Source organism: Nomascus leucogenys, chromosome 17 (assembly GCF_006542625.1).
Source record: "Nomascus leucogenys isolate Asia chromosome 17, Asia_NLE_v1, whole genome shotgun sequence".
NCBI lineage: Eukaryota > Metazoa > Chordata > Mammalia > Primates > Hylobatidae > Nomascus > Nomascus leucogenys.
In genome coordinates this window covers 93,038,764-93,056,153 of record NC_044397.1, presented here as the reverse complement: position 1 = coordinate 93,056,153, position 17,390 = coordinate 93,038,764, and the positions used below count along the sequence as shown (strand labels likewise).

At 55.3% G+C, this 17,390-nt stretch overlaps 1 protein-coding gene across 1 annotated transcript; it reads right to left on the bottom strand.

Moving 5' to 3' along the window:
• Window positions 1–3,233: 3,233 nt before the first annotated feature.
• Window positions 3,234–10,882, bottom strand: SLC39A3 (solute carrier family 39 member 3). Its single transcript, XM_012503483.2, has 3 exons — window positions 10,675–10,882; window positions 7,830–8,161; window positions 3,234–4,195 (listed from the first exon to the last, which is right to left on the bottom strand). The coding sequence occupies exons 2-3, from the start codon at window positions 8,037–8,039 to the stop codon at window positions 3,461–3,463; spliced, it is 945 nt and encodes a 314-aa protein (XP_012358937.2). The 5' UTR covers window positions 8,040–8,161; window positions 10,675–10,882; the 3' UTR covers window positions 3,234–3,460.
• Window positions 10,883–17,390: the final 6,508 nt, after the last annotated feature.

The window sequence follows — 17,390 nt, the reverse complement described above, 5'->3', positions numbered from 1 at the left end:
CCACAGATGTCCCCAGACCTGGCCTGGTGTCCCCTGGGGGCAGAAGATCCCCAGTTGGGAGTCACAGAGTCAGTAAAAGAGACCCCCAAGGAGGAGGACCCTTGGCTTCTGCAGGTCACGTGACACTTCTGACTCAAAGTTGCGTAGATGGAGGCAGCTGTGTGCAACCAGAGCTGGCCTGCTCTGCAGTGCTGAGCCGTCATTTTGAGGCGGGAGTGGTCTGTGGCTGCAGGCAGCGACAAACCCAGGCTTCCTCAAGCAGTGGCTCCTAGCACTGGATGACAGTGTGTCTGTGGGCAGAGCCAGAGGAGACAGATTGCTGGGCTGCCTCACAGGAGCCTGGTCTAGGCCGGACCCGGCCGCTGTCAGCCAAGGGACCTTGGGAATGAGCCCCGCGCCTCTGGACTCTAGATCAGACGGGCGAGAGGACCACTCCACGTCTTTACCCCAACATGGACATGTGCTGGAGTTCCTCCTCAAAAGCAGGTAAAGCCGCCAGGCGCGGTGGCTCACGCCCGTGAGCCCAGCACTGTGGGAGGCCGAGGTGGGCGGATCGCCTGAGCTCAGGAGTTCGAGACCAGCCTGATCAACACGGTGAAACCCCGTCTCTACTAAAAATACAAAAATTAGCCGAGCGTGGTGGTGGGCACCTATGGTCCCTGCTACTCAGGAGGTTGAGGCAGGAGAATCGCTTGAACCCAGGAGCGGAGGTTGCAGTGAGCTGAGATCTTGCCACTGCACTCCAGCCTGGGCGACAGAGCAAAACTCTATCTCAAAAAAAGTGGGCTGGGCGCGGTGGCTCACGCCTGTAATCCCAGCACTTTGGGAGGCCGAGGCTGGCGGATCACGAGGTCAGGAGTTCGAGACCAGCCTGGCCAACATGGTGAAACCCCGTCTCTACTAAAATACAAAAATTAGCTGGCCATGGTGGTGGGCGCCTGCTACTTGGGAGGCTGAGGCAGGATAATCATTTGAACCCGGGAGGTGGAGGTTGCAGTGAGCCAAGATCGTGCCACTGCACTCCAGCCTGGGTGACAGGGCAAGGCTCTATCTCAAAAAAAAAAAAAAAGTGGTGACCGCCACCAAAAGTGGCTCAAGAGACATCCTGCTGCCTTAGGGTCCCGCTGGCCCCAGGAAAGCTCCTTTTGTGCCTCCTGAGGACTCTGGGACAAGAGAGGTCTGGAGGCCACAGCCTGCTCGCCCCCGCCTGCATCCTGCTTTCTGGCCACTGCCACTGGCCGCTGTCTGCTACAGTCAGAGGAGCAGGGCCAGCCCAGAGCTCCCACCCTTGGGAGGACAGACGTGGCTGACGGCACAGCGCCGGTGGGGACAATGTGGTGTCAGAGGCTCCTCTGGAGGGAAGGGGAAGAAGCCGCTTGGGATCCTCGCGGCGGGGTGGCTGGGCCTGCAGGGGTCGACAGCTTGGGTCCCTCGGGCCACCCTGGGGAGCTGATAGCTGGTGGAGGGCAGGGCCCCACTTTGTGCTTCCTGCTGTGATGGGCGAAGGTGGATGGGGATCCCTGGGGCAGGCGGTGCTCTGCCCCACGTGGGCTCCTGCTGGATTCAGGGGATGGGGACCCTGAGCCTTCCCGTGTGGGGGAGGCCTGGATGTCTCTATCCCCTGGCAGTTGCGAAACTCAAGCCATATCCCCCACCAGTGCAGGGACCCAGCAGCTTCACAACCCACCCACCTGGGGTAAAGGACAAACGGCCCAGGCGGGGTGAAGTCGGGGGAGGGACGGGCAGAACCACGTCGGGTTCAGGACATTGGGAAGTTCCTATACCCCTGGGGCCAGGGCCAGGCTGCACGGGGTTCAGAGATGGATCCCCAGTAAGAGGTTCAGACACAGCCTCCCAGAACAGGCCCCAAACTTCCAACAGCAATGGGGTAGGGACCCCCTGGAGTGGAAGTTACTTGCAGGGGCTGTGTGACTACTCTGGCTTCCCGGGACCCCCATGGCAATGCTCCAGGCAGCCACCGCCCTCTCGAGGTCATCCCTTCCTGTGACTGGCACCTGGGAGCTGAGCTGGCTGCAGCAGGGCCACCGGCCGGGACACCCCACAGAGCAGTCACTGGCTGGCCCTGGAGCTCCCCATCTGACTAGAGTGATGGATTGATGGACAGGAGGCCCCGCCAGGCCCAAGCCCACAGGCCAGATGGGGACCTCTCCGTGTAGCCCCCCACAGTCAGTCTTGTGGGCAGGTGTAGGGAGACGTGGTGGCGAGGCAGGGCATGGGACGGGAGAAGGGTACCTGGGGCCTGGCGCCCAAAGCTGAGTGACAAGGGAGGAGGTAGGGACGGCCAGAGGCCCTCACAGCCCTGATGGGGCTAGAAGACGCCAAGGCCCAGAGACGCGGGCCGGGGCTCCAGGTCAGAGCGAGGAGGTGGTGAAGCCAGTGGAAAAACCCAGCCCAGGCGGGCAGGCCGGGCTCCCTTCCGTGGCGCCACAGCGGCTTCGAGCCAGGCAGAGCAAAATCCCCGAGGAAAGGCATCCCTCCCCAGCTCTCACCTCCCCAGACCCGGCAGGGTTGCCGGGACGACAGCTCAGGCCTTCTGGAGGTTGCCACGGAGCCCGGAGCCCAGGGCTGCCCCAGCCCACACTCGGCTGCTCGTCTCCTGCGCTCCTGCCCTCTCGGGAGCAGCGTCCCTGTGTCCACGGGAGGGATCGCGCCACGGGGCCCCTGCCCCATCGCCAGTAGGGTCCGTCCTCCTCTGGAGACCCCGGTGTGTGTGGCGGAGCTGAGGACTCATCTTTAAGCTGCCTCCTGGCCCTGCTTGTGAGTCTCAGGAAACTGTGACACTCACCTGGCCCAGGGGTCCCCGCTCCAGGGGCCACACCAGCAAAGGGAAAAGGAGAGGGCACCCCTGAGGGTGCACGGCCCACTCACGGGGGGTACAGCCTTGTGTGGCAGGAAGGACAGAGCCCGGCTGTCCCATCGCAGTGACTCCAGCCTCTAATAAGCCTCAAGACACTTGGGGCTCGCGCAGCGAGATCCTGGCAACAAAGCAGGGTAGACGATGGGGCCTCAGGGCCCCCAGCTGGCTCCGGAGGCACAGGCGGCGCAGCCCTCACTCTGGCCACAGCAGCCAAACGCTCCCGTCCTTATCCACAGGCTGGGGGTGTGCGGCAGAGAGAGGCGGGTCCTGACCGATCTCACCGGGACCCAGGCCCTGGCCCTCCCGCCTGTGGGTTGCCGCACACCACGGCCCGAGGTTGACATGGCCACACAGCTTTGGTAAAGACTTTTAAGAGAAAGAAGTATTTTAAAAAGTAGCAGTGCTCTGAGGCTCAGGGTGTAGGATCGGGGGCACAGCCTGGTCCCGGGAGGCCCCTTGTGCACAGGTGGTGGCCCAGGGCCACAGTGCTCGCTCTTGGGGGACGCGGGGCTGGGGGACGCGGCCTGTGTCTGGCCCGGGGCTCCCGGCGGGCTCCGGCGGCAGGGACAATGGCGAGGCCGCTCACCACTTGAGGAAGACCATCCCGGCCAGAACGGTGTAGCCCAGCACCAGGAAGAGGACCTTGAGCAGACGGTCACTCTTCTCCTCCAGCTCCTTGGCCAGAATCTCCAGGAAGGTGATGAAGAGGAAGGTGCCGCCCGCCAGGCCCTGCAGCAGCACAGACGCCACGCTGCCCGGCACGCCCTGGGCGCTCTCGATGCCCAGGCCCAGGCTGATGCCCAGGGGGATCATGGCACTCACGGTGACCGCCAGCTTGGCCGCGTCCCGCAGGGGCATGGCACTCCGGGCCATGCTGATGCCCAGGGCCACGGCCACCAGCGTCTCGTGGACGGCCACCCCCACGAACAGGCTCACCACTTTCTCCCCCTCCTCCTGCAGGCCCAGGGCCAGGCCCTCGAAGACCGAGTGGGCCGACAGCGCGAAGGCCAGGCTGAGCAGGCGCACGGGGCTGGCACGCGAGAGGCCCTGCACGCTCAGGCTGGGGCCGTGGCCGTGGGGCTCCACGTACAGCGCGTGGCCCCGCGCGCCCCCCATGAAGGGGCTCTCATACTCCGAGTCGCTGCCCACGTCCGACCCGGCGTTGAAGGTCTCCAGGTCGATGAAGGACGGCTTCTCCTTGCGGAAGGTCAGGATCAGCTGCTCCAGGAAGACGGTCATGAAGAAACCGAGCAGGAGGATGGTCTCGGCCAGCGGGTAGTCGGTGCTGATGTGGCCGAGGCTCAGGACCTTCTGGAGCTGCAGCCGGGGACACCCGAGAGAGAGAGAGAGACCCACGCTCAGGGGTGGCGGCGACAGGGCTGGCCAGATGTCACCGTTCAAAGCAAAGTCCAGAAATCCCCGATTCACACAGAGGTTAAAACAAGTGGGAGAGGAAGGGCTCGCCTCTGATGAATTATCACCGCCACCACCAGCCGGGCACGGCGGCTCACGCCTGTGACCCCGGTATTTTGGGAGACCGAGGCTGGCGGATTGCTTGAGCCCAGGAGTTCGAGACCGGCCTGGCCAATATGAGGAAACACGTTTCTACTAAAAATACAAAAATTAGCCAGGCACGGTGGCGAGCGCCTGTACTCCCAGCTACTCAGGAGGCTGAGGCAGGAGAATTGCTTGAACCCAGGAGGCAGAGGTTGCAGTGAGCCGAGATCGTGCCACTGCACTCCAGCCTGGGCGACAGAGCGAGACTCTGGCTCAAAATAAACACATAAATAATAAAGAGCTGCACTGGCCTTGCGTGTTCTGCCGCGGGGCCTCCTCTGTGCTTCCCTGACCGACATGCCCGGGCCTGACTCTCCTCCTGGTCAGGGCTCTCCTAGCGAGAGGAGACCTTGGTGGAAAGAAACTAGACGCGGGTCAGACAGGAGCCGCAGGGCGTCCGCAAGAGGCACACACTCCTATGGGAGGGACGGCTGCTCACAGCGCGGACACGCAGGCATTAGGCTATGCGCCAGGATGAAGTGTCCCGTGAAAGGCAGGCTGTAAACACCCACAACAGCTCCCTGGAGGCTCGTCACGGCAGGGCCAGACTTTACAGCCACCCTCCAGAGAGACCTCGAGACCAAAGTGGAGGAAAATCACAACATGCCCCACACTCACAACACCACCTGCTTCCCTGCTTCCTTCCCAGCGGAGACTTCATTACAACCTACATGCGCGCATGCACACATGCGCACACACACATGCACACACACACATGCACACACACACACATGCGCACACATGCACGCACGCACACACACAAACACGCACATGCGCACACACACACGCAGGTGCACACACACACACACACACACACACAGTGGTTCTCAACCGGGGTGATTCTGCCCGTGTGGACACCCGGCAATGTCCAGAAACATTTTTTATTTTCACAACTCGGGTAGGGGGAAGGTGTTGACATTTGGGGCTGGACTGTTCTCTGGGATGGGGCCGTCCTGGGCACTGCAGGGTGCTGCTGAGCAGTGTCTCTAGCCTCCACCCACTCCAGGCCAGGAGCACCTCCAGTCGTGACAACCACAATGTCCCCAGCCATCGCCCGGTGTTCCCTGGGGGCAGATCGCGCTGGGTGAGCCTCTGCTGCAGCAGAAGCCTGTGTTTCCACGGAGAAGCCGCTTAACTCCCTCGCTGACCACCGGCTGGAGGCCTCGCGCACGCCTCGCTTGAGGACAAGCTCGCCAGGAACTCTAGCTACTCCCCAGAGACAGACATCGATCAGGAGAGGTGAGGCAGATGCACAGGAGCTGTGAACCAGGCACCACTTTCCAGGGGTGACTGAGAGCCTGGCCCTGCAGTGGGTGAGGCTGGGGGCTCGGGAGGAGGGACTTCATCCGCCTGACCAGCCCGAGGGCAGGGGAACGGCAGGGAAAGGTTTAGGTGCCGGGAAAAGGCCACTGTGATGAGGGGGAGGGAAGAGCGAGCTCCCCGCAGTCACCCAGGGCTGCAGTCAGAGGGTGACGGGGGTGACACCATGACTGTGGGGAAAAGGGGGGCTGGCAGTGGCCTCTTGGATGCAGGAGACGTCAGAGATGACCAAGATCTCCATCCTCGCAGTGCTGATGTCAGTCTTCACACGCTGCGTAAGAAATGAACGCAGACTCAGCCACGCAGAACAGCAGGAATGCGGCGCCTCAGCTCTGAACGGTGGAAATCCAGGTGCGGGCTAGCTGGGCTCTATGCTCCAGGTCTCGCAGGGTGTCATCAGGGCTGAGATCTCACTGACACCCAGGGTCCTCTTCCAAGCTCAGTGGAGGTTGGAAGAGTCCACCTCCTGGTGGCTGTGGACTGAGGCCCCCGTGTCCTGGCTGGCTGTTGGCGGGGACGGCTCTTGGCACCGACAGGCTGCCCTCGGGTCCTCGCTTCATGCCCTTCTCCTGGCACATCCTGGCTTTTTGCTTCTCCAAGGCCAGCGGGGCGGGGGGTGAGTGGCTCACCTGATTAGGCCAGGCCCACCCCCTCCCTTTTGATGAACTCAGTGTTAACTGATTTGGGGCGGTCATCACAGCTGCAACGTCCCCTCTGCTGGGATTCTGACATAATGGCAGGAGTGACACCCACGGCAGTCCCAGCCCCACCCACACTCGAGGGGAGGGAACAGCACGGGGCATGCAGAGCAGGGGCTGGAAGCTCAGGGAGCCACCCTGGAACTCTACGCTGCCACACTAACGGGCTCCGATGATTTAATCCCAGACATCAGCCCTTCTCCTCCCTTCTGGACACTAGGCACGAGGAAAAGCAGGGCCGGGGTGGGGGCGGTCAGCTTAGGGCTTCTGTGCTTTCGTTGGGAGGAAGAACAGGGGGTCCTCACGTTTCCACCAAGTATGTAGCCAACACAAACTCAACTGTCACATCTGGCACTGGCCCAGAGAGAGGAAGCCACTCACCCAGGGTCACCCCGCAAGTGTGGCCAGGGCTGGTCACACTGTGGCCCGACAGGGGACCCACACTCTGGGCTGCTGATATGGGGGAGCTCAAGGAACACGTCAGCAGAGGATGATGCTGTCAGGAGTTGGGGGGGACAGACTCCAAGATGGCCCCAGAAGCCCCTGCCTCCTGACAGCCATACCCTGTGAGGTCCTGGCCACTTGAGTGTGGGACGGACTTGAACTTGCTTCTAACCAGTAGGACACTGGGGCAGAGGGGAAGGGATAACCTGCCACCTCTGCATGACATGGGAACTGCACCCTCTGTCTTACACGGAGTCATGGCCATCTTCTCCATTTGCTGATGAAGGAACTGACCATGCCGGGGAGGCCCACGTGGCCAGGCTCTGAGGGCTGCCCCAGCCAACAGACACTGACAAACAGACACCTTTCATCCGACAACCAATGAGGAACTGAACCTGGCTTACAACCACGTGAGCTTAGAGGCCGACCCATCCCCGGTTGAACGTTGAGATGAGACCACAGCCCAGGAGACACCGTGACTGCTGCCTTGTGACATCCTGAAGCAGTGCCCAGACCCCTGACTCACAGAAACTGTGAGATGATAAACGTCTATAGTCTTAAGGTGCTAAGTTTGCTATAATTTGTTATGCAACAGTAGCTGACTGATACAGGAACCGAAGAGAGACCACGCTTTCCAGCTTCGGGACACAGTGTGCCCCACCTGGGTGGGTGGTCTGGTCTGATTATCAGGTGACAACTGACAAATCCACCTGTTGGGAATCCCAGGTCTGGTCCAAACCCCTTGTTTGGCCAGTAGAGCACAGAGACAGAAAGTAACCAGTTCACAATCACACAGCAAATTCACTTCCTACTTTCCGTCACCCTTACAGCATCAAGGCCTCCACTGAACTTGGTATCAGTGTTGAAAATGCATCAGAGTCCCTTGGCCATAAGGTGCCAAGGGGTGCTGCTAGTGCCCAGGGAGCTCTTACCTTTTCCCTCACAGCGGGCAGCAGAGCATTGAAGCACGTGGCCAGAAACACCCCCCCTCCAAAGGTGTTGCAGAGAGAGAGGATCTTTTTCGAGCGATGGGCCTTCTCAAAATCTGTCTCAATGATCTTCACGGGGAGCAGGGAGCCGAGCAGCATGAAGAAGAACACGCCGACCATGCAAAGGATTTTGGCCACTAGCAATTTCACCATGGCGGCGGCTTGGGCTGCTCCAGTCACCGCAGGGCCAAATCACCTGCGGGCGCACATCTGAGTCCCACGATGCGCTACCGAGCCCAACCACACAGCTGGAGGCTCATGTCTCAGTCCAGCAACTGTGAACAGCAGGGGCATTGCATTAGCTTTCTTTTTTTTTTTTTTTCTTAGACAGAGTCTTGCTCTGTTCCGTTGCCAGGCTGGAGTGCAATGGCGCAATCTCCGCTCACTGCAACCTCCGCCTCCTGGGTTCAGGCGATTCTCCTGCCTAGTAGCTGGGATTACAGACGCGCGCCACCACTCCCAGCTAATTTTTTTGTATTTTTAGTAGAGATAAGGTTTCACCATGTTGGTCAGGCTGGTCTCGAACTCCTGACCTCGTGATCCGCCTGCCTCGGCCTCCCAAAGTGCTAGGATTATAGGCGTGAGCCACTGCACCTGGCCGGTTCTACAGTTTTGGAACTCGGACTGGCTCTCTTTGCTCCTCAATCTGCAGACAATGTATTGTGGGACCTTGTAATCGTGTGGAATTAATACTTAGTAAACTCCCCTTTATATATATAACTATTCCATTAGTTCTGTCCCTCTAGAGAACACTGACTAATACACTGTCTCAAAAAAAAAAAAAGTTCATCAAAACTAAAAAAAATCCAGGCTGGGTGTGGTGGCTCACACCTGCAATCCCAGCACTTTGGGAGGCCGAGGCGGGTGGATCACCTGAGGTCAGGAATTCGAGACCAGCCTGGCCAACACGGTGAAATCCCGTCTCCACTAAAAATACAAAAATTAGCCGGGCATGGTGGCAGGCACCTGTAATCCCAGCTACTCTGGAGGCTGAGGCAAGAGAATCGCTTGAACCCAGGAGGCAGAGGTTGCAGTGAGCCAAGATGGCACCACTGCACTCCAGCCTGGGCAACAAGAGCAAAACTCCATCTCAAAAAAAAAAAAAAAAAAACAACTAAATAAAATACAAAATTCCACTCCTCAGTCTCCCTGGCCACATTTTAGGTGCTCAGTAGTCACGCAAGCCTACTTGACTTATGTGGTTACCGTATTTGACAGCAAAGGGAACGCTCTCATCGCTGCAGAACGTTCTATTGGATGGTGGTGGTCCATGGCTTCCCCATGCCCCGAAATAAAGTCTAAACTCTGTACCCTGAGGCTGAAGCTCTGCATGACAAGCTCCTGCCTCGCCTCGGCCCACACTGGTCCTTTCTGTGCCAAGCTCACTCGTGCCTCAGGACCTCTGCATGGGTTCTCCTCTCTCCACCTGGAACACTTCTCTCTTTCCCCTGAACTTCCAGTGATGCCTCCTTCTTCTCTCTTGCTTCTCTGCATCCAGGACCCCTCAAAAGGACCTCCCTCGGCTGGGAGTGGTGGCCCACACCTGTAATCTCAGCACTTTGGGAGGCTGAGGTGGGCAGATCACCTGACGTCGACAGTTTGAGACCAGCCTGGTCAACACAGTGAAACACTGTCTGTACTAAAAATACAAAAATTAGCTGGATGTGGTGGTGGGCACCTGTAATCCCAGCTACTTGGGAGGCTGAGGCAGGAGAATCACTTGAACCCAGGAGGTGGAGGTTGCAGTGAGCCAAGATCACACCACTGCACTCCAGCCTGGGTGACAGAGTAAGACGCTGTCTCAAAAAAAAAAAAAAAAAAAAAAAAAATTAGCTGGGCATGGTGGTACGTGCCTGTAATCCCAGTTACTCGGGAGGCTGAGGCAGGAGAATTGCTTCAACCCAGGAGGCGGAGGTTGCAGTGAGCCGAGATCACGCCATTGCGCTCCAGCCTGGGCTGTAGAGCGAGACTCCGTCTCCCTCTCTGCCCCTGACTGACTCCCGCCCTAAACCATATCCCTGTACCCGCAGGAAGGCCTGCTGCAAAACAGATACTCAAAAACCGCTGCCTGAACACATGGACGAGCCGAAGCGTGTGGCCACTGATAAGGGCCGCATTAGCTGATGCAATGAGCCAAAGTGAAGTCGGTTTCACGCTGGACCCCAAAATGTCACCGTTCTTAGGAGGAATCTCAGCTCCTCCCCTGTCCTTGAGTTTTCCTCAACTGGGTTTTCTCCCCCACCATCAGCCCCAAGCGCCTCATGGCCCCGCTACCTCACTGCATTGAGGTCTTCGGGTAACTGCTCAGATGTCTCCACTCAGAGCTCTCCCCGCCCCCTTCCCTGGTGTTGTTTTATTTTATTTTGTGCTACAGAGGGAGCTAAGAATTACATTAATTTAAGTCGTTTAAAGTCGTTCCTCCCCCCAGGCGGTGAGCTGGACGGGACCAGGCTGTCTGTCTTGCTCAGGGCCAGCTGCACCCAACGCAGAGCCACCCAGACACACAGTAGGCGCCCAATAAAGACCTGTCCGGCATCGGGATGCCTCAGTCTTTACATGAAGGTGAGGGTGGCCGGTACGCTCTCAAACCGGAGGCTGCCCGGGCCAGGATGCGGAGGGCACGGGCTCATTCATTCAATCAGCACTTATTGAGCGCCTTCTGTGTGCCTCGCGCCACCGGACACCGGAGTCGGGCCTCGGCTAACGTGCGGGTAGAGTCCAACAGACCACCGGCCGCCCAGCGCCGCCCCGCCCCGCCGCCCCCGGTCCTCTCTCTGCCCGTACCTACCTCCCGGGGACCCCTCGTCCGCCGACTGGCGCCGCTGCCCACCCAACCGCCGCGCAGTCTCGATCCCACGGACGCGGCCCGGAGAGGCCCCGCCGGCGCCGATGGTCCACGCCCCCCCCCACGCCCCTGCCCATTGGCCTCCCCGAGACCCGCTGGCAGAACTTCCCATACTATTGGCTGCGGAACCTGCCACTCATATGCGACCCCACCTCTCCTACCGGTACAGGAAAGGGGTTTCCTCCCGCTGAGCGGCGGGCGCAGCCACCAAGCGGCCCCGGCGGGAAACTCGGATTGGCAAGGAACGGTTCCGGCAGGGTTGGGTTTCCAGAGCTGTCCAGGGACGCCTGGTGCTGAATCCCGCTTGGAAAGAGGCTTGGAGGTGGACGGGAAGCGATTTCCAACGGAGGCGACTCCTCTCTCAGCGCCCTCGCTGCTGATCCCCTTACCAACGGCTGAAGAAGCAGATTCATCCCTTCAATAAATCTCTGTCGATAGGCAGGAGGAGTAAGTCCAAGAGATCGACTGTACATCACGGTGGCTACAGCTCGTAACAATGCATTGCATACTGCAAAATTGCTAAGAAAGTAGATGTTACATGTTCAAACCATGAAAAACGAAGTATAGGTGGTAACGCGTAAGTTAAAAACAAAATCTTGGCAGGGCGCAGTGGCTCACACTTGTAATCCCAGCACTTTAAGAGGCCGAGGCGGGAGGATCGCTTGAGTCCAGGAGTTCAAGGCCAGCCTGGGCAGCATACTGAGACCCCATCTCTACAAAAAAAATTTTTTTTGAGACAGAGTCTCGCTCTTGTCACTCAGGCTGGAGTGCAACGGCGTGATCTTGGCTCACTGCAACTTCCGACTCCCGTGTTCAAGCGATTCTCCTGCCTCAGCCTCCCAAGTAGCTGCGATTATAGGTGCGTGCCACCACACCGGTTAATTTTTGTGTTTTTAGTAGAGACGGGGTTTCACCATGTTGGCCAGGCTGATCTTGAACTCCTGACCTCAGGTGATCCTCTTACCTTGGCCTCCCAAAGTGCTGGGATTACAGGCATGAACCACTGCGCTTGGCCTGATGACTTGATTCTAACAAATAGAAAATGGCAAACAAATGGGATGTCATTCTGCGATAAGGCTATGAGAGGTGACTTCTGTTTTGCCAGCAGAGCCTGTCTCTCACCTTCTCAGCCTACATGCCTTGACAAAGCAAGCTAAGATGCTGGAGAGATCCGCAGGGCAGGGAACTGAGGGTGTCCTCCGGCCAACAGTCAGCAAGGCAATGAGACCCTCAGCGCAAGAGCCCACAAGGAACCAAATGTTGCCAACAGCCATGAATGTGATCATGGAAGAGGGTCCTGCCCCAGTTGAGCCTTCGGATGACTGCTTCACTTCAATTGCAGCCTTTGAAAGACCCTAAAACAGGGCTGCATGTGGTGGCTCATGCCTATAATCCCAGCACTTTGGAAGGCCAAAGTAGGCAGGTCACTTAAAGTCAGGAGTTTGAGACTAGCCTGGCCAACATGGCAAAACCCCATCTCTACTAAAAATACCAAAATTAGCCGGACATGGTGGTGGGCACCTGTAGTCCCAGCTACTAAGGAGGCTGAGGCATCAGAATCACTTGGACCCAGGAGGCAGAGGTGACAGTGAGCTGAAATCATACCATTACACACCAGCCTGGGCAACAGAGTGAGACCCTGTCTCAAAAAGAAAAGGAAGAAGAAGAAGGAGAAGGGGAAGGAGAAGGAGAAGGAGAAGAAGAAGAGGAAGAGGAAGAGGAAGAGGAGGAGGAGGAAAGGAGGAAGAGGAAGAGGAAGAAGAGGAAGAGGAAGAAGAGGAAGAGGAAGAGGAAGAAGAAGCAGAAGCAGAAGCAGAAGCAGAAGAAGAAGAAGAAGAAGAAGAAGAAGAAGAAGAAGAAAGAAAAACAAAGACCCTGAAAACAGAAGACCCATGTGAACTGCATCTGAATTCCTCACCCACAGAAACTGAGAAAATACGTGCTGTTTCAAGCCACTTAGTTTTGTGTTTGTTTGCTTGTATTTTGAGACAGAGTCCTGCCCCATCACCCAGGCTGGAGTGCAGTGGTGCAATCATAGCTCACTGCAGCCATGACCTCCTGGGCTCAAGCAGTCCTTCCACCTCAGCCTCCCGAGTAGCTGGGAGCATGTGCCACCATGCCCAGCTAATTTTTTACCTGATGTCACAGAGGCCAGTCTTGAACTCCTGGATTCAGGAAATCCTCCCACCTCAGCCTCCCAAAGTGCTGAGATTACAGGCATGAGCCACAATGCCTGCTGGCACTAAATTTGGGGGAAAATTTATCATATGGCTATAGATAACTAATACACATACATACTAGAAAAACTATAGGTTGTATTAAGTTCTGTGAAGAAAGAAAGAGACTTCTGCGCAGGAATTAGCCAAGTCAAATGTACTGAGAAGGCCGGGTGCCGTGGCTCACACCTGTAATCCCAGCACTTTGGGAGGCTGAGGTGGGCGGATCACTTGAGGTCAGGAGTTCAAGACCAGTCTGGCCAACATGGTGAAACCCTGTCTGTACCAAAATATAAAAATTAGCAGGGCGTGGTGGTGGGTGCCTGTAATCCCAGCTACTCGGGAGGCTGAGGTAGGAGAATCACTTGAACCTGTGAGGTGGAGGTTGCAGTGAGCTGAGATCGTGCCACTGCACTCCAGCCTGGGTGACAGAGCAAGGCTCTGTCTCAAAAAAAAAAAAAACGTACGGAGAAGTAGGGAGAGGAGAGAAGATAGTTGACAAAAAGATGGAGAAGGGCTTGCTGCATTTGAGGAGGTGGAAAGCCAGCCTGGCTGAATGTTCATGAGCAGTAGGGAGATGGGAGATTAGGGACAGTCCCATAGACCGTGCTATGGAACTTGAATTTTACCGTAAGTGCAGTGTGATTCATTGAAGGATTTTTAAGTAGGTGAGGGTTGTCATCTAATTTTATGTCTTAAGATTATTTTGACTCGTGTGTAAAGAAAGGCTGAATTATAGAGAAGCAAGAATGGAAGCAGGGAGACTACTTCAGAGTCCTCTGGGCAAGAGTTGGGCTGGGTGCCTTGGCGCACGCCTGCAATCCTAGCACATTGGGAAGCCATGGCAGGAAGATCGCTTGAGCCCAGGAGTTCGAGACCAGCCATAGTGAGACCCTATCTCTATTTCTAAGAAAAGACTTGATGGTAGTTTAGCTGAGGTTATTGACAGGAGAAAGGACAGTGGGTGAATTTGAGAAATATTTTGGGGGGATGAATTGACAGGACTTGGCACTGTCAATGGTTTGTCTGTGTGGGTTGCAGGAGAAGGAGGTGTTGGGGGTGACTTCTGGTTTTCTGCTTTGAGCCATCGGATGGATTCTGGTGCTCACTAAAATAGGAAAGACTGGAGGAGGCACAGAGATTGAAGGCGTCAAAAGACAGAGTTCAGTTTCGCAGAGGCTATAAATGAGACATCTACAAGTTCTTAGCATTTAATGCCATTTTCTGCCTGGGTGGAGCCGACGTCATCATGTGGAACACACGGTTTGTGGTAGCTATTTTTATTATCAGATGCAGAGTGATCTGACTCTGTTTCTGTTTTCCATAACTCACGATAAGAAAAAGATGGCTTGTAACATGAGCACAGCAGGTAGACGCCACAGGACGACCCCTTCCTGAGGGGAATTCATAGCACGTGATATTTATTCGTAATTGTTTGGAGAATCAGCCTGCTCAGGGAAAGAGCTACGTAAGCTTTGGTCTTTGATTCATTCAGTACGTGTTTTTGAAAACCTCCTGTGCACCAGAAGCTATGTAGGAGCACATGGCTTCAGAGTGCAACAGAAAAAACATACTAATAAAATAAAAGCAGCACAGTAGTGCATACCTATAATCCCAGCACTTTGGGAGGCTGAGGTAGGAGGATCTCTTGAGCCCAGGAGTTGGAGACAAGCCTGGGCAAGATGATGAGACCCTATCTCTATTTAAAAAAAAATACCGACAAATTGACTGCCTTCAGTATTTCAAAAATCTTCCATAGTAAAAAACACCATGAATGGGCTTAATAGACAAGTGACAGGCTGGGAGAAAAATGTTGATACTATATGAGACAGAGCCCTTGATTGAAAATAAACATCTAGGCTGGGCGCGGTGGCTCAGGCCTGTAATCCCAGCACTTTGGGAGGCCGAGGCGGGCGGATCACGAGGTCAGGAGATTGAGACCATCCTGGCTAACAAGGTGAAACCCCGTCTCTACTAAAAATAGAAAAAATTAGCCGGGCGTGGTGGCGGGCGCCTGTAGTCCCAGCTACTCTGGAGGCTGAGGCAGGAGAATGGCGTGAACCCGGGAGGCGGAGCTTGCAGTGGGCTGAGATCGCCCCACTGCACTCCAGACTGGGTGAAAGAGCGAGACTCTGTCTCAAAAAAAACAAAAAGGGGTGGGCAAGGTGGCTCACGCCTGCAATCCCAGCAACGTGGGAGGCCAAGGCAGGCGGATCACTTGAGGTCAGGAGTTTGAGACCAGCCTGACCAACATGGTGAAACCCTGTCTCTACTAAAAATACAAAAATTAGCTGTACCTGTAATACCAGCTAGGTGGGAGAATCACTTGAACCCAGGCGGTAGAGTTAGCAGTAAGCTGAGATTGGTCCACTGCACTCCAGTCTGGGCGACAAGAGCAAAACTCCATTTCAAAAACAAAAACAAAACAAAAAAAAGAAACAACTGAAAAAATCTGAATATAGACTGTTTATTAAATAATCATGTCAATATTCAGTAATGTTTAATTTCCTGAATTTAACAATTATACTGTATTTATTTAATAGAATGTCCTTGTTCTTAGGAGACACAAAATACATGATCTCTGGAACTTTCATTTGAATTGTTTGGCAAAAAAATAATAATTATTATATATATACACACACATAAGAAGAGAAAAAAGGAAATTTGGCAAAATGTTAAGAATAAGTGAATCTAGGTGATGAGCATAAGAAAATTCACTGAAAGCCGGGCGCAGTGGCTCACACCTGTCATCCCAGCACTTTGGGAGGCCAAGGCAGGCGGATCACCTGAGGTCAGGGGTTCGAGACCAGCCTGACCAACATGGAGAAATCCCGTCTCTACTAAAAATACAAAAATTAGCCAGGTGTGGTGGCATGCACCTGTAATCCCAGCTACTCAGGAGGCTGAGGCAGGAGAATCACTGAACCTGGGAGGCGGAGTTTGCGGTGAGCTGAGATCACGCCACTGCACTCCAGCCTGGGCAACAAGAGCAAAACTCCGTCTCCAAAAAAAAAAAAAGAAAGAAAAAAAGAGAAAAAGAGGGCCGGGCGCGGTGGCTCACACTTGTAATCTCAGCACTTTGGGAGGCCGAGGTGGGCGGATCATGAGGTCAGGAGATCGAGACCACGGTGAAACCCCGTCTCTACTAAAAATACAAAAAAATTAGCCGGGCGTGGTGGCGGGCGCCTGTAGTCCCAGCTACTCGGAGAGGCTGAGGCAGGAGAAAGGCGTGAACCCGGGAGGCGGAGCTTGCAGTGAGCCCGAGATTGCGCCACTGCACTCCAGCCTGGGCGACAGAGCAAGACTCCGTCTCAAAAAAAAAAAAAAGAAAAAAAGAAAGAAGGAAAGGAAGGGAGGAAGGAAGGGAGGAAGGAAGGAGAGAGAAAGATCATTGAAATATAAATGTGGTTTTTTTGTTTTGTTTTGTTTTGTTTTTTGTCTTTTGTTTTTTGGTTTTTGGGGGCTTTTCTTGGAGATGGAGTCTCACTCTTGTTGCCCAGGCTGGAGTGCAGTGGTGCAGTCTTGGCTCACTGCAACCTCTACCTCCCAGGTTCAAGTGATTCTTGTGCCTCCGTCTCCCAAGTAACTGGGACTACAGGCGCCCACCACCACGCCCCGCTAATTTTTTGTATTTTTAGTAGAAACGGGATTTCTCCATGTTGGCCAGGCTGGTCTCGAACTCCTGACCTCAAGTGATCCTCCCGCCTCGGCCTCCCAAAGTGCTGGGATGACAGGCGTGAGTCACCGCGCCCGTCTTCACACGACATTTCATCATCACATCTTCTTAGGCTCCTCCCAGCTGTCACAGTTTCTCAGATGTTCCTGGTTTTTCATGATCTGGACAGTTTTGAGGAGGACGGGTCAGATATTTTGCGGAATATTTATTGACTGGGCGTTTCCTGATAGTTTTCTCATCGTTGGAGTGGAGTTGTGTTTCTGTTGTTTGTTTTTGAGGAAGACTATAGAAGCGAGACGCCATCCCCATCACATCACATCATAGCAACGTCCATGCAGTCCGTCGACATGACTTACCACTGTTGACACTGACGGGGTCACCTGCCTGACATAGTAGTTGGCAGATTTTTTCTACTGTAAAATTCCTTATTCTTTTTTTTTTTTTGAGACGGAGTCTCCCTCTGTAGCCCAGGCTGGAGTTCAATGGCATGATCTCAGCTCACTGCAACCTCCACCTCCCTGGTTCAAGCGATTCTCCTGCCTCAGTCTCTCAAGTAGATGGGATTATAGGCGCCCGCCACCACGCCTGGCTACTTTTTGTATTTTTAGTAGAGATGGGGTTTCACCATGTTGGCCAGTCTGGAGTTTTACTATGTCGCTTAGGCCGGTGTTAAACTCCTGGTCTCAAGTGATCATCCTGACTCAGCCTCTGAGAGTGCTGAGATTACAGGGACGAGCCACCAAGCCCAGCCAATTATTCTGTGTGTG

What these genes read in the sequence shown, in the direction of transcription:
- SLC39A3 (XM_012503483.2), bottom strand. Translation starts at nt 8,039, where the DNA reads ATGGTGAAATTGCTAGTGGCCAAAATCCTTTGCATGGTCGGCGTGTTC. An exon ending in TGCCCGCTGTGAGGGAAAAG is followed by an intron (nt 4,196 to 7,829) that starts GTAAGAGCTCCC and finishes CCCCGGCTGCAG; the next exon opens with CTCCAGAAGGTCCTGAGCCT.